The sequence below is a fragment of the Centropristis striata genome, chromosome 19 (assembly GCF_030273125.1).
Source record: "Centropristis striata isolate RG_2023a ecotype Rhode Island chromosome 19, C.striata_1.0, whole genome shotgun sequence".
Lineage (NCBI taxonomy): Eukaryota > Metazoa > Chordata > Actinopteri > Perciformes > Serranidae > Centropristis > Centropristis striata.
In genome coordinates, this window is record NC_081535.1 from 19,577,875 (window position 1) to 19,602,548 (window position 24,674).

The following is a 24,674-nucleotide window of genomic DNA, read 5'->3' on the forward strand; positions in this document are numbered from 1 at the left end:
TTATACGTAAAATTTGCTGACATAAAGCAAGTAGGCGTACATCTGACCCCCATCCTGCTCCCACGACCAGAAAAATAAAATCACACTCATCATTTAACTTCTGAATTATGAACTGACACATTTTATACTGAAGGTTTTTAATCTTAAGAATAACTACAATTCATAAAAGTACAGTTACAGTATCTGTAGAGGAGTTTTAATTAGCTTCCTGTCTGCTGGGAGAGTGTTGTGCTTTAAGCTGATTGGATGGATGCCTTGTTCCTTGATTGCTGGTGTGGATGCTGCCTGTTGGCGTGGGCAAAGTGCCAATAGGGGGTAAAGGGGCCTGGCAAGGGGGCAGGACGTGGCCTCCTTTACGAGAGAGGAGCCAAATCTCTCTCCTGAGGGCCTCAGCCTGCTGCGATTGTGTTTTCACTAGACCCTGGAGCCTTCCAATCTCCTCTTGGTCCGCACGTCTCCTGTAATCCTGGAAATGTCTGCCCTGGATACAAACAAACAGAAAATCTATAAAGGCATGCAATGTACAGATGAACAATTAGCAGCTAAAGACTAACATTTCACTCAGGTGTTGGTGGAGACAAAATCAAAGTTAGGACTTAAATTTATCAGCTGGGCACAGACTCAGATGAAAATGTTGCTCTGCGTCTGCTGGATGTCTAAATGTTTCTGCTTAATCGTAAGCAAAAACAACTTAGCAACAGGTTAGGTTGTAGCATGCTGCTTATTTCAATCAACGTGAAAAAAAAGCTCTGGAAGGGGAAAGTCTGATACTACGATATTAACTTTGTGGATCACAGCTTTGATTAATATTACATAAAAATGAACAAAATGCCCCCAAAGTTACCATTTTCTTCTGCCTTGAGTTGAGTTTTTGTTCCAGTTCCCTGTTCTCATCTAAGAGGTTCTTCATGCAAAGGAGATGCTCTGTGTTACACCTTGTCACCTCCATCAGGGCCTGACGTGCTTCTTCTACTTTCGCCTGAATATCACACGCGCACACACGCACACACACACACACACACACACACACACACACAAAGAAATTCAGAAAAAGATCAAACTATCTAAGCAATCAAAGTTTAAAAACAAACAACTTTAAGTTTGAAGAGGACCAGAACAAAACAAGGCAGAGGTACAACTTTATCACACTTGCCAAAGCGCACACACACACAGACACACAGACACACACACACACACACACACACACAGGTCAGCGTACATCCCACTGTTTGATTTCCTTGGCATATGCAGCCTCTCTGAGAAGCTTTTCCTGCTTGAGCTCCTCCAGCATTCTGTTCCCCGACAGCGTCTGCAGAGCCTCCAGATCCACCAGCCTCCCGAACTTCAGCAACATCAGCTCACTGCACTGCTTCTCCAGCACTAAACCAACACACATACACACACACACACAGATCAAATAACTTCACTTCCTGACGCTCGCAATAATCATTCATGTGGTGTTGGAATTTCACATATTGTATCATCCATGGCTTCAGGTTAAACAAGGCTGGAGCACGAGCTCCTCTCAGCCCAGGTGTTGGCCTGTGTGGGTCTTACCCTGGATGTTGGCCTTCATGTCCTTGCAGTCATGGAGGAGCTTGGTGTGCTGCTGACGAGCTTGACAGTATAGATCTCTCTGCTCACTCTTCTCCACCTGCAGCTGCTTGATGCGCTCCTCCAGCCTGTTCAGCTCCGTCCTATCCAGCACCAACGCTGAGCTCAGGTCAGATGGCACAGAGCCGTTAGTGACATACTCAATCTGGTAGATGAATGAAGAAGGTAGAGGGAAAAGAAGAGCAATTATAGGAGATCATAAAATGAGAGAGTTTAATAAGTGAGGTCAAACTTTTATAGTACCTAATAAACTTAAAAGCTTTTACGAAAAGGTTTTGTACAAGACACAAATTATTCATCTGGAAGTGTAGGTCTACCAATATTAAAAAAATAATAATTTATTAAAATAAAAATAAAAAACAGTCTGTTTACCTGGTGCAGTCTGAGAGGAACCACCACATCCAGTTCATTCATTTTCTGCTGTTTCTCCCTGTTGACCAGCTCCAAGTCGTCTTCTGCTGCCTTCCGACTGCTTTTTGCTGTTTTTTCCTGCAGAGCCAAGAAGAAAACACACACACACACACACACGTGCGCGCAAACACACACACACACACACACACACACACACCAAGATGATAGTCACAAAAAGAGCACATGGTAACAGGTAAACACGTCGGATGAGATGAGGAGACAGAAAATTACAACCTTCTTGATGAGGGTGTCGCACTCCCTCTTAAGAGCTTCAGCAATCCTCTTCTCCTCCACCAGTAGCTCCTCCAGGTCCAGCCGACGCTCACGCAGCTGCAGTGTGTTCTCAAACAACTCTGGCTCACAGCCTGACGCACACAGACACACACGGACACACACAGACACACACATAGTTGAAGCCTAAATTAAACCATGTTGAAGCACACTGAAGAACTGTAAAATGTTTCATATCCAGATATTTGTATGTGTTCCTGCCACAACCAAACCACTGAAAGCACTACTCCTTTTCAAAGTGACTGTAAATCAAGATTTTATTCACAATTTGAGTTTGCTAGGTGAACATTATGCTTTTTTGTCCTTCCCTGTCATAAATCTCTCTATCTCTGTATGAATAAATGTTACTGAACTGAATATTGATAGCTTAGCGAGCATCAGAGCACTGATATTTATTGATTTCTCATAGTCTGTAATATAGAATGTTAAAATAAGCCATTGGCCTCCTATGTCGTCCCCACTTACGAAATCTCAGCTATCTATTTTGTCGTTGAATCCTGGGCTTAGCGTTAGCATAAGTTTTAAAGAGTAAAAAATTATTATTATTTTTCACCAAGATACTGACCTGGAGGGCAAACACTGTCATCCAGAGCAGCTCCTCCCTCCTCTGTGTCATCTTCATCATCATCCCAGTCGTCGTCGTCATCATCAGAGTCTTCATCACTGTCCTCCTCTTCTTCTGCAAACACACAGGACGGATGTTGATACACACACAGCATCAATCAAAACCCTTACACTTGTTACAAGGTCCATTTGTTTCTCTTCCGGTCACCTTCACTTCCCGTCGTCTCCTTCTTCTTCACACGTTTGATCTTCTTCTTGAAGACTTTGGTGAGAAACTCTTCAAACTTGTTTTGTTCACCGAGTGAGGCCTGAAAGGCAGCAATCAGAGCCTTCTCTCTCTCCTGCAGCTTGGCTATGTTTCCCCGCTTCAGTTCCAGCTGTTCGTTAAACTCCTCCAGCTTAGACTGTAAGGAGAGAGAGGGGAAGATGGAACCTATTAGTACACAAGGATCTATTACCAGTAATGTGAGGAAGAAAATCACCTGCGTTAACACACACACAGCAGCAGCTTCAGTGCTCCATTTGTGTCTACACAGGCTGCGTTCAGACACAGTACTGAGTGTTGGTCCTTTGTGTTTTGGCAGCCCACTTAAGAGAATAATCAGCAATATTACATCATGTAGAATGATTGCTTAAGGACATCAAATGAAAAGATCTTACACATGAACCAGCCCATTGGCACATAAAATCTTTCCCACCTTGATGCTGTTCTCCTCCCTAATGCGTCCATTGAGCGTCTCGTGCAGGCTGTCCTCCTTCCTTTCAAACTCTTTGAGGAGCAGCAGCTCCTGGTAGAGTGTCAGCTGACGGAGGTCGGCCATCTTCAGCTCCCAGTCCAGACGCAGCTTCTGGTGACGCAGCAGCATTAGCTCTGCATCAAACTGACACACCGAACTCTCCATCTAATGATTGAAAAACACTGTCAGCCTGAGATGTTCAGGAGATTCAAGGTTTCTTCATGATTATACATTTAAATGAATTGCTCTTTATTTGATCAGTCACTATTTAATGAACAACAGACCTGCTCCAGCAGAGAGTCCTGCTCATGCTTCAGTCTGATCTCCTCCTCTCTCTGGAGCTCCTCCTCCAGCTCGCTCAGTTCTGATCCTTCTTCCACCGCTGTCTCCGGAGTCCCTTCCTCTCCACGCTGCTCTTCTTCTTCTCTTTCTTCTTCTTCTTCTTCTTCTTCTTCTTCCTCTTTCCACTTCTGAACTTCCATCTCTTTCTCTAGCTGCTCCAATATATGTGTGGCTCCATCCTGGTCCTCCTGATGCATGGTGTGGAACCTTTTGAAAATAAAAAAGTAGACATATTCCTGTAAAAATGTACAATCAGCAGCTAATAGAAACTCTCTGGGGCTATTTCTCTGTCATTAGTTTAGCTGTGGAATTTTTTTCTACTTTTGTCTGAGTCTAGACTTGGTCTTGGATCAAACTAAAACCTGGCTTCTGTACCTCTGTTTCCTCAGACGGTCGTATCGCTCCAGGGTAGCACGGCTGTACTGCAGCTTCTTCTCTGGGGTTTCCTCTGGAAGTATGCACGGCAGGGTAGGTAGAGGGCGGTCGAGATGGGCTGCAAGACATTGCTGGACTTTCTTGACCTGCTGAGCCTGGGTCCTCAACTGAGACACCAGGCGAACCTTGGAGTCCCGCAACGCCAATATCCGTCCATTCATCTCCGTCTGCCTCTTACGGATCTGGTGGGATGGACGGGGTCATTAAATTAATTTACTCTGCATGCATTATCGTGTGTGTGTGTGTGTGTGTGTGTGTGTGTGTGTACATTTTTCTCCAGGGCTGTCAGCTCTGCCCTCTTCCTCTCAGCGTTCATCCTCAGGTGTTTTGGTACTGTGAAGTCTTTAGCCGACTTCAGTTTTAAGTCTCCGATGTTTTCTTTGGCTTCTTGGATGGCCTGCACATCCTGCGGATCCTCGCAGTTCTCATCTGGCTTCTCTGCATAACTGAGACACCAATAATCCATCATTTTGTTTCAGTAGTGCCCCAGCTCCCCTTTTTGATGAATTTTAGGAATACAGGAAACACCATGGCCACAAAAAACCTGACATGTAAATCTAATTAGAGCCCAGAGGACTGGGTGGATGATGTTGGACGTGACACTCACAGTTGGGCCCATTCCTGCTTCCTGTGCTCTATCTTGGCACGAGCTTGTTCAGCTTTCTCTGCAGCCTTTCTGAGCCTCTCGACCTGGCGATCGCCGAGCTTTATCCCTGCTGGACGAGCAACCGGGGCTCGCAGCACCTCCTCCTCTGGAAAAAACATGATGTGTTAGGTCAAGCAAGTCTCAAGTCAGGCAAAACAAACACAAAACACTTTCCTACCTTCTAATTCACTGCTGTCTTTTGAAGGCTCTACTCTGGATTTTCTGTGTTCTGATGCAGCTCCGTCTACGTCAGACGAGCTGGATCCCCTCTGATGCGTGCGCTGGGTTGAAGGCTTGGTGACCACCGGCAGGCGGTATGTGGAGACTCTGTGGTTGGTGCAGATGGCAACCACAGTGACCATGTCGGCCCCCAGAGAGTCCTTGAACCTAAAACAAATAAAAATGTAAAGACGGGTTGTCTGTGGGAAAAAAATCTAAATTAATCAAAACTTCTAAGGATACCAGTCCAGTGGAATATATCAAAGTCCTCTGAAGAAGGGAAGATGGTTTAACATGCTCCATATCCTTAAATTTCTTCCATTTCCATCCAGAAAACATTTAAACTGTTTTGTTTCGCTTTTAACTGAGGTGAAATATGCAGTTATTAATTACCAGTCATAACATAGACAAGTGTAGTCAGTACCCATCCTGCAGTTTGCTGAGTGCTATGGTGGAGCGCTCCAGCTCCCAGCCCATCTGCTTTCTGACCTCCATCCCCCGCTGGGCCTTCACTCTCTCTGCCTGCTCTCGGAACCGAGGGTCGAGCTGCAGCTCCTACACACACAAATATACACATCATACTGCACACACAAATGACAGTAGATAACCCAGGTGTGTGTGTGTGTGTGTTCTTGTACTTCCTACATAGTGGGGACCGGAACACGTTTTGAACCAACAGAGTGAGGACCTTTTTGCAAAGTGAGGACATTTCGGCCGGTCCTCACTTCTTTAAAGGCTTTTTTGAGATTTCAGACTTTGTTTTAATGGTTAAAGGTTACATTAGGTTTATGTTTCAAAAAAAATAATTAATTAACTAACTGAAAGTGTATTGTGTGGTTACAAAACTAACTAAAACTAACTAAAATTATATTGAAAATGTCCTTCGTTTTCGTCTTTGTCAACTTTTTTCATACGTAATGAAGATGGATCAGACAAAGGAAATAAAGGCAAATTTTTTTACTGTGACCTCTTTTAATCTCCCACCCAACAAATACCCCATTACAAAAAACTAAAAGTAATAAAAACTAAAGAAAAATTCAAAACTATTATAACCTTGCAAGGGAATTCACTGTTCCAATGAGGGTCCTCACAAAGATAGAAGTACGAGAGTGTGTGTGTGTGTGTGTGTGTGTGTGTGTGTGTGTGTGTGTGTGTGTGTGTGTGCGTGTGTGTGTGTGTGTGTGCGTGTGTGTGTGTGTCTGTGTCTGTACCGCAGGTTTCAGGCGAACATGCTCTGGCAGACTCAGGTTGCCATCTAACAGCTGTTTATACTTCTTCTGGAGCTCAGCCAGCTTCTTCCGCTTCGCCACAATCTTCAGCTCGGCCTCCCGCCGCAGACGGTCCTTTTCCAGCTTCTGCTTAGCCGTCTCTATGCTGGAAGGAGTCGGCTTAGAGTTAGACAAGACAGTACTTATATATACATATAGGTATGGATTAATATCACGATTCCAAATACTACATACTAAGGAATTAAATGCACTACAGTTATTCAATGTTCAAATAACAAGATGCAGCCTATTTTACAAATAAATAGAGATGTATATCTTGCTAATGTACAGCCCATTATTGATTTCCCGAATTTATTTTAAATAGTCACAAGGGGAGTATGGCTGAAGGTCATATTGACAGGCTTAGGATTTGATATATTGATACATATATATTGTTTCTTAACAAAATGTAAGGAAAAGTGATTCCAGTATGTTTTAGTGCCTTTTTGATGATTATTGGGGTAACACTGAGAATCAAAATTATTTTGACCAGGCATGAAATGTACATATCGTCCCATGCCTATGAAAGAATGAAATTGGAGGGCCACATTATCTCTAAACAGGTCATTTATGCTCACCTGTAGGCTGCTGGGTTTTCAATGTCTTGGGCTAATGCCTCATTCTCAAGACCCACCTGTTGGAATAAAATATGAACAAGATGACATGTTATTTTTCCATACAAACTACTTAAAACTAACCTGCACCATACTGTCCATATTTTTGGGGTTTACTCAAAAACAATCTTTATTTGGACATAAACTAAAATGGACAAATAGAAATTTTGACTTGACAAAAGCATTAGATTAAAAGTTAAGGCCATTAAATCTCATAAATTCACAAAATGAGAACCTCACAGTGGTGTTAGGAGAAAGGTCAGAAGGACCCCTAAAGTCTTTGACTTTGACCAAAGTGAGGACTTTGATGTCATCCATTAAACCAGACTGTATAAGGTGTTCATTTGGACTGACCCTGGGTGAAGGAACCTTGGCTCTCTTTCTCTGCAGGGCTTTCTGTAGCTCGTCTGGAGGAAGCAGGCTGAAGGAGAAGATGTTGCCGTCATCTCCCACCGTCAGCACAAAGTGATCGTCGTGGCTACATCGAATGTGCCGAAGGTGTCCGTACTGGTTGTCATGGACACTAAGAGCCCAGTAGGCCTGCATGGAGGTGAGGCTGTGGTCACCAGGCTTCAGAGGGTAAACCCTGATGAAGCCTGAGTGCATGCCGCAGAGCAGAAGCTGTCTGTCGGAGCTACAAAACACCAAAATACCAATAAAAAAACGTTATAGAGGTAATACTCTGACATCATATTTTTTTACCTTTTTCCAAGAAATGATTGTATCTCAATGATTGTATATCTTCGCTCACCTGAAGGTGATGGAACGAATGGGATCGTCATCTGCGTTGTGGACCGGCAAGAAGTCAAAGGGCTCATCTAGCTGCTTGTCTGGAGTCTGACCCTGGTCCTCAGAGAACCTACAGTGATATAAGAAACCTGAATCAAAGCCACCCTGCAGGAGAGAAAAAAGAGAGAAATGAATTAAATTTGCAAAAAAAGCAGTTGTCCTCTTAGATTATTTCTATGATATGGTATTACGATTTAATCTTGTTTGTATTTAACTATGCGTCTTTTTTTAATACTGTAGCTTAGAAACAATACCTGTGTTTTTGGACATTTTTCTGGAGCAGATTACAAATAAAAGTTGGGCGTGACAACTGATTAGACCAAGTAGGACTTATTCCAGTCTGGGCAGTGAGTAAGGAGATAAAAATCATGCAGTGTGTGGTGTCAAAGGACTGTAAACATTTATCTTCTGATTCTAGGGGCTATCATTAGATTACTTCTTTCATCAAGCTCCCATGGAAGAGTTTAAAGGCCATGTTTCTGTAATGTCAAGTTATTGTATAGAAGTATATGTGTGTGCGTGTGTGTGTGTACCATGGACAGCCAGAACTGGCCAGGCTGTGAATAGAAACCACAACAGAGAGGACTTGGAGGCTCAGGGATGTAGATGGAGGGCAACTCTTCCTCTTCCTCCTCTTCCTCCTCTTCTTCTAGCTCTGCATCTGGTTCTTTTGATTCTTTCAACCTTTCTTCTCTCTCTTTCTTCTTCTTCTCCTTTACGGCTTGACGTCTTGCTATTTCTGCATCTCTCTGAAACACACAAACACACAAGTTCAAACATAAATTGTATGAATCTAGGTAAGAGGAGTGATTATGATGTGGATTAGAAACTAAATAAAAAGTATGATGGAATAAAAATGTAAAAAGCCAAGACCTTGATTCGAGATTTGATGCTTCTAAACCTGAAAGATCTCCTGGGTAGTTCAGAAAGCTGGAAGGTTTTGGCCGGCCTCTGGGCCTCTGGATCAGGACTGTTCACCTCGACCACGTGACCAGTCTGACACAGGATGAGCAGCCTGTTCTCACTCTGGATAAAATCAATAAAATAAATAATTTGAACCAATAATGTTCCATCACAGAGATATTTGTATCCAAGTGGGTTGGAGACCAGACTTACGTGGGAATGAGGGGACCACTCTAGCGCCTGCACCGGCCCGGGAACAGTAGTAAAGCCGATGGGGTTGTACTTGTCCCCAACAGAGAAGAAGAACACAGTGCTGTCTGAGCTCTGAGGTCAGAAATGCAAGATTGAACACCAAAACTATGGGTTAATAAACTGCTGCAGAAACCAAGCTTGCAACATAAACCTCATCTCATAATATTAAACTTGACTAATAATTTCATGAATAAAAGAAGCACAATTGCAATTGTGCTTTGTTAAAATAAACAAGCATTTCAAAAAACTGCCATTTCCTGTGGCTCTCACAGTGACAAACACACTCAAAAGCCTCTTACCCCTGTGGCTAGGATATCTCCATTTCGCTCATATGCTACAGCAGTTACAGGGGCATTATGGGGTTTAAAGGCCTGTTTGAGCCGCAGCTTGGCGTCTCCTTTGGGACTGCGCCCGGTGACCACATGCAGCCTCTGAGGGTTGTACAGCTCCAGTAACCGGACCACCCCGTCCTCAAAGCCCGTCACCAGTAAACTTCCACTCTGGTTCACCTAAAGACAAATACCAGAGCCTCAGAAGTCCGTTTTCTCTCAGTACAAATCATGTGAATGATAATTTCAATTGGCCTTCTTACCAAAGGTGGAGCCCAGCCGAGAGCAGTTCCTCCCTGATTGAAGCGGCTGGTGGTCAGCTCTCGTTTTGCCAGGAAATCAAAAACTTTGACTGAACCTGGAGAGCAGGGCCAGACAGAGTACCTGTTGCGGTGTATGTGTGTGGCTTTTTGTATTTGCAAACATGAATATATGTGTACAGGTGTGGAAATATGTGGCACTAACGGTCTAGAGCAGTTGTGGCCATCAGGTAAGATTTCCTAGACACGTCCATCCCCTGGATTGCTCCAGCATGGAAGGAAAACAGGCACTCCGGATCTGGAGTCTACACACACAAGGAGTTTATCAACTTTTCATTGTTCTCTGAGCAAGCACACTGCAGTTATTTCAATAATTTGTTACAAATATAATGACAAAATATGGCTTGCAATAAAGGGTTCCACTAGGACTATACTATATATGTACCTTGCATCATAAAAAGTGTAAACAACCAAAGTGTTATGTACACTCCATAAAACTCAATTTTACCACAATTTCAGTGTAAGAAACTCACTGTGTATGTAAATGAAAGATCCATTTTCCAAATGGCTCCGCTTGAATCCTAAAAGATCACATAGTGGAGATATCAGATCTGGATTTTTTTTCAATTGAGTTTAATTAGTGAACTTTGATCTTTTGTTCTCTGACCTGAGCAAACCAGATGAAGGAGTCAGGCAGTGAGCTCTTCACCATCGAGGAAAGGCAGACGTTGTGTCCGACCACCATCTCATTCATGGGCTCCAGCTCAAACTTGTTGCTGTCGCTGCTACTGTCAGCAGTGTCGATGCTCTCAAAGTCCCAGCCCTGCAGATGGCAATCATACTGATTATAACAAACTGATTACAGAAACTCATCACTGAATCATCACCCATGCTCAATTAGACTCATCAGGAATGCCAAGATGGATCAATTTACTCTTAAAACCTTTTTAAAATATGAAACTATACATTTTACTATATTATTCATGGAATTTGTTTATACAAAGAAAGAAACGAAAGATAATGACTTAACGTTTAAAGGTGTTTATTGGTCATTTAAGTGGTCAAACAAATGATTTTGACAATATTTGTCCTAAAAAATGAAGCATTTTGCGGTTATTTTATTGCAAGTATCTTACCCGGACTGCTCCATCAGAGCCCATTGTCATCAGCTGTCCATCTTCTAGGGCAAATGGCTGGACCATCCCAGCATGGCAGTTCCGCCCCCCCTTACGGCAAATTTCCACCTTGATGGCATTCCCATCCCACAGCAGCAAGTTGCCCCAGTCTGAGCCAGACACCACCTGACAGAAGGACACCAATGAACCAATGAATTAATTGAATGAGAAAATGAACCTACTTCTCACTTATTATAGTCTCAATCACTAAGTAAGTCTTCTTCATCTGCAAACCAATGGGTTTGAGGTTACCCAACCTCAGAATAGCAGGGCACAGACCTTTCCATCAGGAAGTTCCACGTAGCCCTCAATATCAGTCCCTGCAGTTTTTCCAAAATGTCCCATAAGCCCTTGCAATTTAAGACCTGTGAATGTGCTGGCCATTTTCCAGAACCTAATAGCGAGAGGGAGAAAAAAAAAGATGTTTTAGGGATGTAAGGGAATTATTCAATTTCTTATGTCTGAAGTCAGGGTTACAGGGTATTAGGAGGATTCATTACTTGATGTGTCCAGATCCTGACGATGTGAGCAGCCCCGGGTTGTATGGGGAAAAGGTGACTCTGTAGACCTCCTGAGAAATGGCCTTGCAACTCAGCATCACCAACTCCTGCCTCCAATCCCACAGGGTCAGCATGTAGTCAGGTGCGCTCCCCACACTGGCTAGCAGGTTCCCGTCACGGTTAAAATCAACAAAGCTGTACGCCTGCTCTGTACCACCTACAAACATGAAGGTTAAAAATGATCATTAAAAGAAATATCAAATTTGAAAAAGGTATCACTAAATTCATCTAAGTCCCATTTACCTCTGAGGATGGAGAATGGTTGTAACGAGGGATATTCATATACTATGATGTTGGGATGGTTTCCCTTCTCTGCTATAACAAAGGACTCTTTGCTAGGGTGTGCCTTGATACACATACACAAACACAAAAGACACACCACAGCATGATTTGTAAAATGGTTAGCTGTGATACAAAGTATAAATGTAACTCCTCAAACACCACAAGTTCTAAGCTGTACTTAAGTAAAGTTATGTAAATGTAAAGTTATCTGCATTTCCTGCATTCAGTCACAGACAGACTGGAGTCACAGACAGACTGGAGCCTCAGAGTGGCTCTTAACTTACATGATATGTAGTTTGATGGCACTTACCGCAATGGAGCCGATTCCTCCTCCACTGCAGGAGCGGAGGTATGTCTGCTCCTTGGTGGAAACATCCAGCAGGACGAGCAGGTTACCTGCTATAAAGATCAGAGTTCTTTCATCCAGTAGCTGCAGGTTCCCCCTGCGCCCGCTGTCATAGCCAAAGGAGTGACTGAATGCAGGGCGGATTAAGGCTCAAGATCAGATTCATGAAAGCTTCACCCAATATTTACTTTGGATTCTTTTATTATGTTCTCCCTTCATTCTTATTTGCTAAGTGATGAGAGAAAATTCAGGGGGATGTGGTTTAAAATGTTTCAAAGAAGGATACGAGAGGTGCAGGAGGTTCTCTGGGATTTCAGAGTCGGGTGTTATGAATGGTCTGGAGTGAAGCTCCTCATACTTGTAGTACTTGTCTGCAGTTATCTGCTTTTGTGATTCCTCTTCAGCCTCCTGCTGCATCACTGAGTGTTCAGTATCACATCCTGTGAGGGACACACATTTGAAGAGATAAATTCCTTAAACAAAACTTGTAGTATGCAGAACTACTTTAACGTAACACCAGAAGAGGAGGAGACATTTGACAGTAGTTTGATTTAACTTGTGCATTCATCCCTCAAGGTATTCATTTACAATTATTATTATGCGGATTCACTGATTTTACTTGCAGATTTAACACTTCAAATTATGTTTAAATACTGACAGTGCTTTCATGTCAATTGATATTTGAACTGCTTACAGTATACTTAAACTGTCATTTCATAATTTCAGCTAGTTTTAAAACTTGCATGTCAACTGTAAAGTCAACTGCTTTCATCTGTTACTATTCAAATGACATACTAACTGCTTTTACCACTGTATGTCAACTAACAGTGCCACTGCTTTCATTTCTTCTTTGTTAAACTGAGAGTTCATCTGCTTTCAGTGAGTAAACTCCAACTGACAGCTCAACTTTAAATGCTTAGAACACTTTTACAAACATTTCATTTACAGTATTCACAAATTATGTCATATTTAAAAGGAACCTTCAACTTAATTCAGCACTAGTTTGTTAAAGTTATACATTTATATTATACATTTACATTAAAATATTTACATTATACATTGTTTGTGCCCCTTACTATTTTAAAGTTAGCATGGCCGTGAGCAGTTGTGAAATGTAACTAAGTACATTTACTCAAGTACTGTACTAAAGTACAATTTTGGGGTACTTGAATATTTCCATTTTATACATTTTGTAACTTTTATGTAACTACTTCATCTACTCCGCTCAATTTTGAGGCAAACATTGTACATTTTACTCCACTACAGTTACCTGCCAGCCCAAGTTACCTTTCAGGTCAAGATTTAACATAAAAACATGATTAATATAAGTTTTTTTATTTGTTTATTTTTATTTTATCCTTTGGATCCCCATTAGTCTTCAAAGAGATGAAGACTATTCTTCCTGGGGTCCACATTAAATCAAACAATTATTACACAATTACATCATTACAGCATTTATACAGAGAATAACATGAAGTCATTCATCCTAATATGATTATAATGTATATTAACATGAGTATAATATATATTAAGTAGTACAAGACATGATTATAAAAGAGTTACATGATTATAGAAGAGTAAACGAGGTAAGCATAAAATGTACTATGATGTTCAATGCAAATGTATTAAAATGCTTGAGTACAACTCAACATGATTTCCTAATTTCATAGAAGTACAAAATATTATGATAAAACACTGCTTCTCTAAGTTTAAAACTCGACGCACCACTGGTTGTGATCATAAGTGATTCGACTTTTTTTCATTAAACCTCAAAAAAGTATATTAAGTAGTTAAAATGAGCCCTATCTTTACAAAATTAAAATGCTGCTTACATAAATGCATCAATACCAATAAGCTTACAATATATTTGGAATATATAAAACACAAATACTTTTACTTTTGATACTTTAAGTACATTTAGAAGTACCAGATTTTTGTACTTTTACTTTTGAATGCAGGACCTTTACTTGTAGTGGAGTCATTCTGGGGTGTTGTATTAGTACTTTTACTTAAGTAAGGTAGCTGAATACTTTTTCCAACACTGGTCTCGGGTGAAGAAAAATGTAAAACCCGAATCTGAACACCCTTAGCAATCACTAACAGGGATTCACGTAACTATAGTTAAGTAAATTAGTTAGCTAGCAAACGTTACATGATTATGGTCTGTAACGTTAACGTTACCTCCAGTGTTTTCCTGTGAAGCTGCCTGTGTGCTCTCAGCCACTTCACCAGCTGAAGTTGTGTTTTCTTCCGACATTTTCGCGTAGACGTAGTAAGAACCATCTGCTTTTAAATCTGTAAAATAAAGAGGGCAATGTGTTTCAACGATATTTCCAACTTGATCAAACTGCCTTTAAGCCTTAAAAGGTAGTTACTGTCAAAACAAAGTAAAATATAGCGTTAGCAACTATATTTTGTTTCCATAAAACGTTAACTTTGTAAAGTCTGCTACCTTCTGAATTTGGCACTGTAGATACCCTCCAGTCGGTTTTAGTTTGGAGGCGTTGCTACGCAACAAGGACGGTCACTCCCCTGCAAAGCCTTCTGGTTAATGTAGTTCTCAACATATTTGGGCCTTCAGTAATCTTTATCTTTTGAGGTGGTTCATCTTGGCATAAATAAGACAGCACATGTCAGGTACATTGTAGAAATAAAATTATCTAATAATCAATATATTCGTATAAGTAGCATCTTTAATTATGCGCTTTCTGTGGTGTTTGAAGACTAAAGCACTTTGAATTGCCTTGTTGCTGAAATGTGCCGTATAAATAAACTTTTGGTCTTCCACTCTTCTCTAAAGCAGCATAAATTACTTAATACTTTATACTCAACCTTAGAGCAGTTTTACTAAATAAAACATTATCTGCAGCCCATAAATCCATTATTTGTCAAAAAGAAAACTTGAATATTAACCACAAGTGCAAAGTCGGCTCCCTGTTCTCACAAGGGGGTGGAAACCTACAGTTTGGGCTTTGCATTTCTTCCAGATATGGTTATGCTCATAAATGGAAACATGCATATAATGTGGTAAGAATAAAAAACACTGTGCATAATTATTTATCAAGAAATGTGTTACAGAATATTGCATTTATTCAGAAAGACAACACTTCTGCTGGTGTAAAAAAAAAAAAAAAAACACTTTAAGTATGTTCATAAGAGGTTGTTGAAGTATTTTGTTTCCTATTTTTGGGAGTTATCTTTTTGGTTCCAACAGAGAACTCTTAAACTTTGAGTTTTGGACCTTTTACAAGTTCACTGAATGAGTAGTCATAATAATATCCAGTCGGTTTTCCTTATGTATGTATGTCTGATGCATTTGTAATTGTGTCTGGAGAAGATTCTTAATGTTCTTGTGGTATGATCAAACTGTTTTGTCTATGTATCATAAATGTTGTATGCATGATGCAGATTACACTCCGCTTGATGAAGCATGTGACTCTGGGTTGGTGCAGGGTTACATGCTGCTAGAGTTTCATGAAAGTGGAAACCCTGTCTGTCAGCAATTGTTGTTGAACTGAGTACAGCTGGAGGTCCTCTGGTCACAGACAGCAAGAACAAACATCAAGGCTGCTGTCATGCAGGTATAGTGTTAATTATTTGCAGCGTATAGATCATAATATAAGTTCAATTGGCTAACTTTATGGTGATTCATCTTCTGTTTGTTTCTATGCTCCAGTGCTCTCTGTGCAGGCTGCGTACCCACCAGTGGCGTTTCCTCCTCTTTAACGTCCTCCTCTTCCATGCGCTGTTGTTTGGAGCAGACTTTGTCGAGGAGTACCTCCTGCAGCCCACACCGGGGGTCTACACTGATGGAATGGTTGTGGATGTAAGAGAAAAAGCAAGGAAATTAGACCTGAGCAATATCAGGGAGAACATGTCCCAGGCCTACCCCATCACTAACCCTGACGCCTGCAGAAACTCTGACCTCTTCCTCCTCACTCTCATCTTCAGCTCCACAGCTAATGTCACACAAAGAGATGCAGTCAGGAGGACATGGGCCAACCAAACGCTTATTCAAGGCTTCCCAGTGCGGATCCTGTTCTTCTTAGGCTCAACTGAGACTTCTGCTGCACAAAAGGCCCTCATGAAAGAGTCTGACCTCTATGGGGACATAATCCAGGGTCATGCTGTGGCTGACACGTCCCTCCGTGGCCCAACAGAAAGGACAGTGCTTGCGCTCCGCTGGGTGATCACCTTCTGTCCTGTGGCGCGTTTTGTTCTGCTAACCAAGGACACTGTGTTTGTCAACCTTCCTGCCATCGGAGGCTACCTACTCGGGCTGCACAGGCACCCTGAGGACCTATATTTAGGTAGGGTTATCCAAAGAGACTCCCCTAACAGGGACACCAACAGTCCAGGCTACCTGCCGCCGGCGCTCTACCCTGACAAGTACCTGCCTGAATACTGTGACCGCACAGCTTACGTTCTCTCCCAGGATGTGGTCAGAAAAGTGTATGTAGCATCTGCAGCAGTCCGTGCACCTGTACCAGCTGATGTTTTTGTGGGCCTTTGTGCTCAGAAGGCTGGTGTGGCACCAACACACAGTGCCAGGTTCTCAGGAGAGAAACATATCCGCTACAATGCCTGCTGTTACCGCTATCTGTTCAGCTCAGCAGGAATGCAAAGCCGTGAACTCGATATAGTGTGGGCAGACCTGAGGGAGAAGAGTGGAAGATGCTCACTGTTACAGACCTACTATGGCCTAGTGACCTGCAAGGCCCTCACATACCTGGATAAACTGCCCTTCTTCAACTCAAAGGACCAAGCTGAATCACATGGCTAATTGATATAGTATGTGGGATCAGTTCTTGGGTGTGCTTGTGAACGAAAGAGAGACAGAAACAGACAGAAGGTGGGGTTGAAAGAAATAACAAGACTGTGATACAAGACGGTAAATAAGGTCGATCATGTGTCAGTGTTCGCATTCGCATTGTTCGCATTGTCAGTATTGTTGATAACAGTGGTGGGATGCAATTACTTTACTCGAGTACTGTACTTAAGTAAGCATTTTAGGTCATTTGTACTACTACTTGAGTTATTACATTTTATGCTACTTTATAAGTTGTGCATTTTGCAGACAAATATTATACTTTTTACTCCACTACATTTATTTGAAAACTATATTTATTTACTTTGAAGAGTCATATCAATAATACAACAGATAAATACAAAAGTAAATGTGTGTATATATATATTTAAATAGATGCGTCACTAATTATAACCCAGTAATATAATATATATGAGTCTGAAATGAGACATTCTGCAAAATAGGTACTTTTAACTTCGGGTAAGCAATTTTTATTGTACTTTTAGACAAGAAAGATTTTAATTCAGGACTTTTACTTGTAACAGATTATTTCTACACTGTTGTACTGCTACATTTTGTCAAGTAAAACATCTCGGTACTTCTTTCATCACTTGTTGATGACAGCTAAGATCACTCTGATTATAGGAAACAACCGATAATATTGTAATATATAGTATATGTCCACATTACCAGAAAAGTGTCAATATACAGTAAGTGCAGTGCAAATAAGACTTCTGTAGGGAAGAGAGAAACAGAGAAATCACAAGTTGTGTTTTTCTTTCTTTCTTGGAGTGAATTTTGCATCAGAGTGTCTAAGTATATAAAATCCAATTGTTGTGTTTGTGTTTTTTTTTCCACTTTTGCACAGTCAGCATTGGGACACCTGAATGTAACAGAGCCCTCTAATGTTATTAGTGACATCTGTGCTTTTCCTTCTATGACCTTAGAGGCTTTAAGATCTTTTATTACATATGCAGTATATCAAAGCAAGACAAATTTGCTTATGTAACACTAATACAATCGTAAAGTACTTTACATGAAACATTAAAAATACATTTAAATACAATTAAAAACCATGAAAGAGTCAAGAGAGCAGAAAAATAAATACAAGATAATGTAAAGTGAGACAGGTATAATACACAAGAATATGTGTTACAGTGGAGTGTAAGAAATGAATAGTTGGTATTTGAATTTTTGAGAAAAAAACTCAAAATACTTCGCCTCAAGTGAGTCAAGTGAAGCAGGTGAGTCAGGGAGATGTCAATGAAGCACAGTCTGTACAAACCCACACAGTCCTGAGAGGAGGCCTAATCAGGAAAAATAATTGACTGTGTGGGAGGTTATTTGGTGTGGAGACTCCTTAAAACAAGGACAAATATTTGTGTACAATATGAATTCTGCCATCTAGGTCCTTTGTATTTATTTATTTTTCATAAAATACTCAATAAATGTGTGAATTATAAAAGAAGATATTTAGATTGCCATAATAATGCAACTTGGTTGTAATACAAGAGTAAATTAAAGATCACTGAATCAAGTTTATTTGCCGATCTGGTCTCATTTCCTTTCATATCTAGGCAACCAACATTCCTTTTTTTCCAGAGAAATTTGAAATAGCTTTTATTAAAATGTTGTTGTTTTTTATTATGGTTTAAAAGGCAGTGTAAGACCTGACAAACTGATTGATTCTCAAGAAATGGTAAATATGACACATCACTTCCAGACACAGTTCATCTAATACACTGTACCAATGGGGACATCTAGTGTCGACCATGAGGTATCGCAACAAACTGCCTATACAACTGAGTCACATATGGAGGCCTCAGTGAAGAGCCTGTGAGGGGAACTCACAGAAAAGTTTTGCACATATGCTAATATTTGAATATTAATGGCCTGGTGGTAAAAATGTAAGGTATGGGTCAATAATCAATAGTTAGGGAAAAGGAGAATCATAACTGTTTAAGCATTTTAAGTGTTAGCATAAATATGCCACCTTTTTTAAATGTAGAAATTATCATTAGTGTTTTGTCGTGGCTGAAAGGTGTGATAATTGGTACAGCAAGAAAGTAGTCCGTCTCATTTCCATTTCAGATTTCCTGCTATTTTATGTCCTTTAAATACTGCTCAGACTGCAGCTCTCCCTAAATTCCACAAAAGGAAAGTTTGGCCTCTATCCCCCTACCGCGAGCTAACCAAACAAAATGTTTGGGTGTTCTACAAACCTTTTCTTTTCTGTTTCACTGCCAGTGGTTCACACTGCAACTCTCTGCTCCACCTTGGCCAGGTTCCATTGTGTCTGCAAAGCTTTCCCTGGCTGCCTGTCTCACCTCATCAGGCTAAGGTATTCAAAGAATAACATCTCAGCATGTCTATAATCATTCAGGCTGGAGACCAGTCATAGCAACAATTTGTCTGGCATGCCATCAATGTAAATCGGGATCGCTCTACAGGATTAATCTGGATTAATTAGCATCAACACCTTTAATTCATGGCTTCAGCACCACATGATCCCTGGCCTCTCACATCTCTACCTGGTCTCTCTGTCCATCTATTCATAAACAACTGGCCCCATGATGCTTTAGTTTTAGACTGTTGATATTTTATGGTTGTAACTATCTCACTTTTGAAGCATCCAAATAGCAACAGATCTTTGCTGGGTCCTCTGTTGTAGCAAATATGTTTCAGGCTTTTATGCTGGTGGTATTAAAGGAATAGTTATACACTTATTTGCGTTCTTGCTGAGAATTAGCTAATAAGACTGAGACCCCTCGCATGTTGTCAGTTTGATATAAAGCTACAGGAGATGGTAAACTTAGCTTAGCATACGAGAGCAGGTGGAGAAAGCTACTATGGTCCAAGGCGAACACTGGAGACTCCAGGAAATCATCAGCTCACTCAAAATCAAGTCACCGCCATTTTGGCAGGAAAACTATTCCTGTGCAAATGTCTGCCAGCAGGTAGTTTCTTCGCCTGCTGTGTTTATATAGTATAGAGTGAACATGGTAGTGTTATGGCTAGAAAAGATCCATCCTATAAAATAAATATGACGTCACATTCTTGTTGTAATCGGATGGGCCGGAAAGGCTCGGGAACAAAGATTTGCTAGCTAACGCATCCCACCACCCCACTCCCTGCAGCTGACAGACTACTTTACTGGAAAGAGAGCAGCTCTCCTTACGACAAAGTAATTTCAGTCTGCCAGCAGTGGGGAGGAACCATCCATCGCTGCTGCAGGCTACCAGCTGCCCGTTGTTGGGCTCTTGAAAATATGGTGGAATTGATGGGCTAGCTTGATAATGAATAAGATTTAACAACCTAACTTTAACAGCTGCTCCACCCATACACTCTTATGATTTAGCTCATTTTCTGGTCAATGCTTCATCCACATATTCTTGTCACAGCTTAGAAAAAGTGAACGGAGGGAAAGCTTCATATTACACAAGACTGATGTCTAAGCAAGCCGTTATAATTGTCACTACAATGCTTCCTGTTGAACATAAACACATCGTTGAACTCTCGCAAGAGTTTTACACAACCGGCAACCGTAACCAGCAAGGTGATAGGTATTGTGTGTCGGGAGGTTGGGATGCCAGTAAACAAGTAGAAGCAAACATAAGAAAATTAAGCGACTGGGCCTAACAAGCAACAGATAACAGTTGTGTCCTGATCACGTCATACCAGGTACAGAATATAACGGTTAGCGTTACTAACGGTAACATCTTATTTGTTAAACATACTTTAATGGTCCTAACACTACCCCGTCATACCTTGCAACTACTCATGACTTTTAACTGAGGCTCATGTAATATTTGAGTAAGCTTCTCCTGTAATAAAAAATGTCCTGGCACTCTCAATATGCTTTTTTATATAATGGCATATGAGGCAGTGCCTTTCGAAATGTATTCAGACAGCAGTGACGTAGGTACCGTTAACTCTATTGAAGATACAGGGTAATGCTACATACAACTCAGCACACCAATTACATTACACTTATGCTAATGAAGCGAGACTTACATTGAGTCATTTTTATCTGGTAGAATGCTGAATAATATTCACAATTCCAGATTTTGTCCTTTCATACCCCTCTATACTTGTGGCGACTTTTAAAGACTATCCAGAGTAGAATGAGGGAAAGTTTGTCAGGTAACTGTAGATATCTGGAGTATGTCCATTATTGCTGTTTCTAAACTTGTGAAATCATCCCTAGGCAATATTGGTTTCAGTAATATTTAATCCGACAAGTTTTGCAATATAACGTTAACCTTAACTCTGACAGCTTGAAATTACTTTGTCTTCTTCTTTGGTGTTTAACGGCAGCTGGCATCCTATCAAAGGCGCGTTTCCATTAGGGTGGAGTGGCTGCGGGGAAAGTTCCAGGCCACGCCCTCTCAAATGGCTGCATCACTCGGCGTGTCACCATTGTAAAAAAAAAAGGCCCCAGAGGGATTTACAGGGCTTCGGAGGTAAGGTATGGTTTTCAATCATCGCGTAATCGATTAGTGACAGTTTCGACCGTGAGGAAAGAGACGCCGGGATGGAAGGAGCAGAGCTTTCTGTGTTTCTTGTTGCTGTGTTCATGCACATGGTGGCGATGATTGTGGACGGGAGGAGGCGAATCCTCTCGCTACTTCGCCGGCTTTTAAAAATGGCGTGTTGTTGTGGCGTCAAGTACTATGTCACGTCCCGCTTATCTGTCTATCCAATCAGCAACCAAGCTTTTTTCAGGGGAGAAAAAATTGCCCTGCTCTTCCACAGGGCCAGAAAACCGGCCAGTCAAACAGACGGCTCACATTCAAATTAGGGACGTTTCGGCGAGGGAAACCCGCCTCATTCAGGGTATTCGACTATAGTGGAAACGCAGCTCAAGTAAGATTACTGCATCCTTTTGGATGTAGTTGTACCCTAAAAATCCAGCATTTTATTTATTCAACAGACACATAATTACTATTCCTTTAAAAAATTTGGTCAATAGCAGCATCTAACTTGTGGCTTTATGTCCACAGTTACAAAAAAAACATACTTTACTGAAGACCAGACTGCTACTGTGGAATTGAAAAAGTTGCCAAGACATTTGTGAGTGCAGTTATTCTTTATACAAAGTCATCAACATAACCTACTGGCTCACAAACTCTGTCAAGGTCTGGAAGGACTTTCCAAGAGAAAGTGGAAACAGAGCGGGAAAGCCATCAGACCCCCCAAACCACATGTACACTTCAATGCACGCACAAACACACACACACACACACACACACACACACACACACACACATATGTACACACACACTCATAACACAGCCTGCAGAGATTGTTAATGTGAGGTCGAGGGGTCGGTAAACTGCATGTGGGTGGTGCAGTGCTCTAATGAATGCCTCCCCTCAGAGACACGCATCTCTGCAGAGAAGGACTCATCAAACCAGAGAAAAAGTGTTTTATTTAGACTGTTTACACTGACAAAACAAGTGCGGGGCTCCACAGCCTCGGCCACTGATTTAAAGGGAGGGTCAGTGGGAGTTAATGTGCCAACTGATGAAAGAAATCATTGTCTGTCTTTTTAATTTTGCATGTTTGTCCACATGTGTCATTCATGAGAACATACAGTGTGTTCTTATGCATGAGTGTATATTCTTTATATATTCTTGTGAGTTTCATGTTCCAATCAGAGGCTCAGTGTTCCTGTGGCCCTACAGCCAACGTTCATGTACGTAGAAGCAGTAACCTCAAGGATAAACCCTCTTTTTTGAGGACATCTGCGGTTTCTTCTCCTTTCCCTTTTTGTAAACTCCATAATCTTTCCTATGAGGTTTCGGTAACTTTGCCAAGCCAGTAGTGTGTGCCTCCTGTACAGTGCAGTTGTGTTTAACTTCTTGTGTTTTATAATACATTCTATAGCTTTTGGCTGTTCTTACAGAAAGTTTCTTTTTTTTTTCAGAGACTTTTCCATCTGGATGAAATTAGGTACATTACACATACAATATTTCTGTACAATTCTCTATTTAACAGGTCCTGGATGAACACTAGTACAGCTACAAACTTCTTGTCGTAAATTATCACCCAAAAAGTAAATATTTGGAAGATAATAGTATTTATTAACCTACGATTGCTGAGAGGTTATTCGGAGTCTCTGGCTGTGTAGGAGACATTAAGGTGCATACCCCTGTGATACAGCTGAACAAAGAATTTAGCAAATTTCCAGGGCTATTGCTTGGATATTATCAATACTGAAGTCATTAGTCCAGATTTCCCAAGCAGAAACCTTTATAGCCAACTTCTAAACTTTGTAGAAGTTTATGAGTTGCCTATTAAAAAACACAAGCAAAGTAATGCATTTAACTGTGTGTTTCATTAAGATTTAATGTATTTAACTTGCGTTGTGGAACTCCCCCCTCTGGCAGTAAGAAAAAAATTGTCAACACATGCTTGTGAGGTATACCTGCAAGTGAGCTTGCCCTTTCTCTGTCTTCCCATGCAAATAATTCAGAACAGCCACATTTGAACATGCGCTGCACTAATATTTTACAAATAACAAACTGCCTGAGAGCAGTAAGTAACTCTGTTGCACCAGCACCAGCATGGAACAACTCGGCTATACTACGAAATACAGAGTTTTCCCTGGCAGCGATAGGCTTAATTAAGCGGCAACCTGCAACTCTACCTTTTTAACCCTTTTTGTAGATAGCACTGCCAATTTAGCAGTGGAGCCACCATCTATATGGGTTACACCACATAGACTATGCCTAGTTATTTGGTAATAAACCAAAGTATTGGACAAATTAAACATTTGACCTGTTAATGACGCCAGAGGAAAAGTTATATATAGGTTATATCTGTACAAAATGTCATGGCAATCTATTCAGTAGTTAAGAGATTTCAGTCTGAGCCAAATGATAGGCCAACAGTGCCATCGGCAGAGCTATAATGCTGGCTAAAATGATCATAACTGGCCATAGAAAACTAACTAACTAACAAAAACAGCACATGTGTGTAATTATAGAGTGAAAGTCATTATACCCTCCCTAAATTTCCAGAAATATTAGCACGGACATGATCTCAATGTCCTTCATGTCTTTTACACTTCTGGCAGGTTTCTATGTGGTTGGCTCTTTTTGACCAATGCCAAGGTTTGGACATCTGTGTTCGAAATGATGAAGTCTTTTGGTAAGTGCTTCTGGTACTATTGCCGTGGTCTTACTGCAATGGGCTGGGCCTGTCAGTGTCCTGAAGCACTGAGTTATTTATCAAAGGGATCCTCAGTCACTGCTGTCAGGACCAGAGCTGGGTGGAGACTCAGTCTGTAATAGAGCATATCACATCACATATTATTAGAGGCTTGTACTGCACTTGCTGATGAGCTCTGGTGTGGTTAGGTGGTATCTTCCCCTCTACTTTGTCTTGTACATTCACTGCCAGATGATCAAGATATCTGCTAACACAATAATGCTCCACTGCGCCCTGTCATCCTACAGATTTACAGATATTTTTCAGTTTGTGTATTTTTTCCAAAAGCACTCAAATACAAGAAAGTTTGTTTAATTGGAATTTCAGGCGGCACAACAGTATTATTGGTCAGAAAGAATTAATAGATATTCAAACTCTAGGTATGATTAAATAGATAATTTTTGTTTGTAGCTTATTTGGATCCCCACTAGGTTTTACTATAGCAATAAATACCACAGTGAAGCTGGATAGGAAAGAGTCAAAGACCGAAAGAGAGCGTACGTGTGTGTGAAGTGTTTTACAGAGAGGCTTGACTTGTAATAATAGTAATTATAAAGCCCAATAAAACCACCTCATTATGTAACACATCTCATTACAGCTTCCTCCACAGCAGCG

General features: G+C 41.0%; 2 protein-coding genes across 2 annotated transcripts; one reads left to right on the plus strand and one right to left on the minus strand.

Annotated features, from left to right (window-relative positions):
• Window positions 1-126: 126 nt before the first annotated feature.
• Window positions 127-14,461, minus strand: LOC131992567 (cilia- and flagella-associated protein 44). Its single transcript, XM_059358183.1, is given in 33 exon segments — window positions 127-481; window positions 845-979; window positions 1,220-1,380; window positions 1,558-1,759; window positions 1,987-2,103; window positions 2,260-2,390; window positions 2,882-3,284; window positions 3,579-3,782; window positions 3,902-4,166; window positions 4,335-4,576; window positions 4,663-4,840; window positions 5,002-5,146; window positions 5,219-5,427; window positions 5,684-5,814; window positions 6,471-6,633; window positions 7,106-7,161; window positions 7,496-7,775; window positions 7,893-8,035; window positions 8,464-8,679; window positions 8,804-8,956; window positions 9,047-9,157; window positions 9,385-9,594; window positions 9,678-9,772; window positions 9,880-9,979; window positions 10,208-10,255; window positions 10,342-10,497; window positions 10,811-10,975; window positions 11,129-11,243; window positions 11,350-11,566; window positions 11,653-11,755; window positions 12,002-12,164; window positions 12,324-12,477; window positions 14,219-14,461. Coding segments are annotated over 33 exon segments (5,532 nt in total). The 5' UTR covers window positions 14,295-14,461; the 3' UTR covers window positions 127-196.
• Window positions 14,462-15,612: 1,151 nt separating this feature from the next.
• LOC131992929 (beta-1,3-galactosyltransferase 9) lies at window positions 15,613-16,820 on the plus strand. The gene is made up of 2 exons (XM_059358642.1): window positions 15,613-15,618; window positions 15,714-16,820. Exons 1-2 carry the CDS (start codon window positions 15,613-15,615, stop codon window positions 16,818-16,820), a joined length of 1,113 nt encoding a protein of 370 aa, XP_059214625.1.
• The last annotated feature ends 7,854 nt before the right edge of the window (window positions 16,821-24,674 follow it).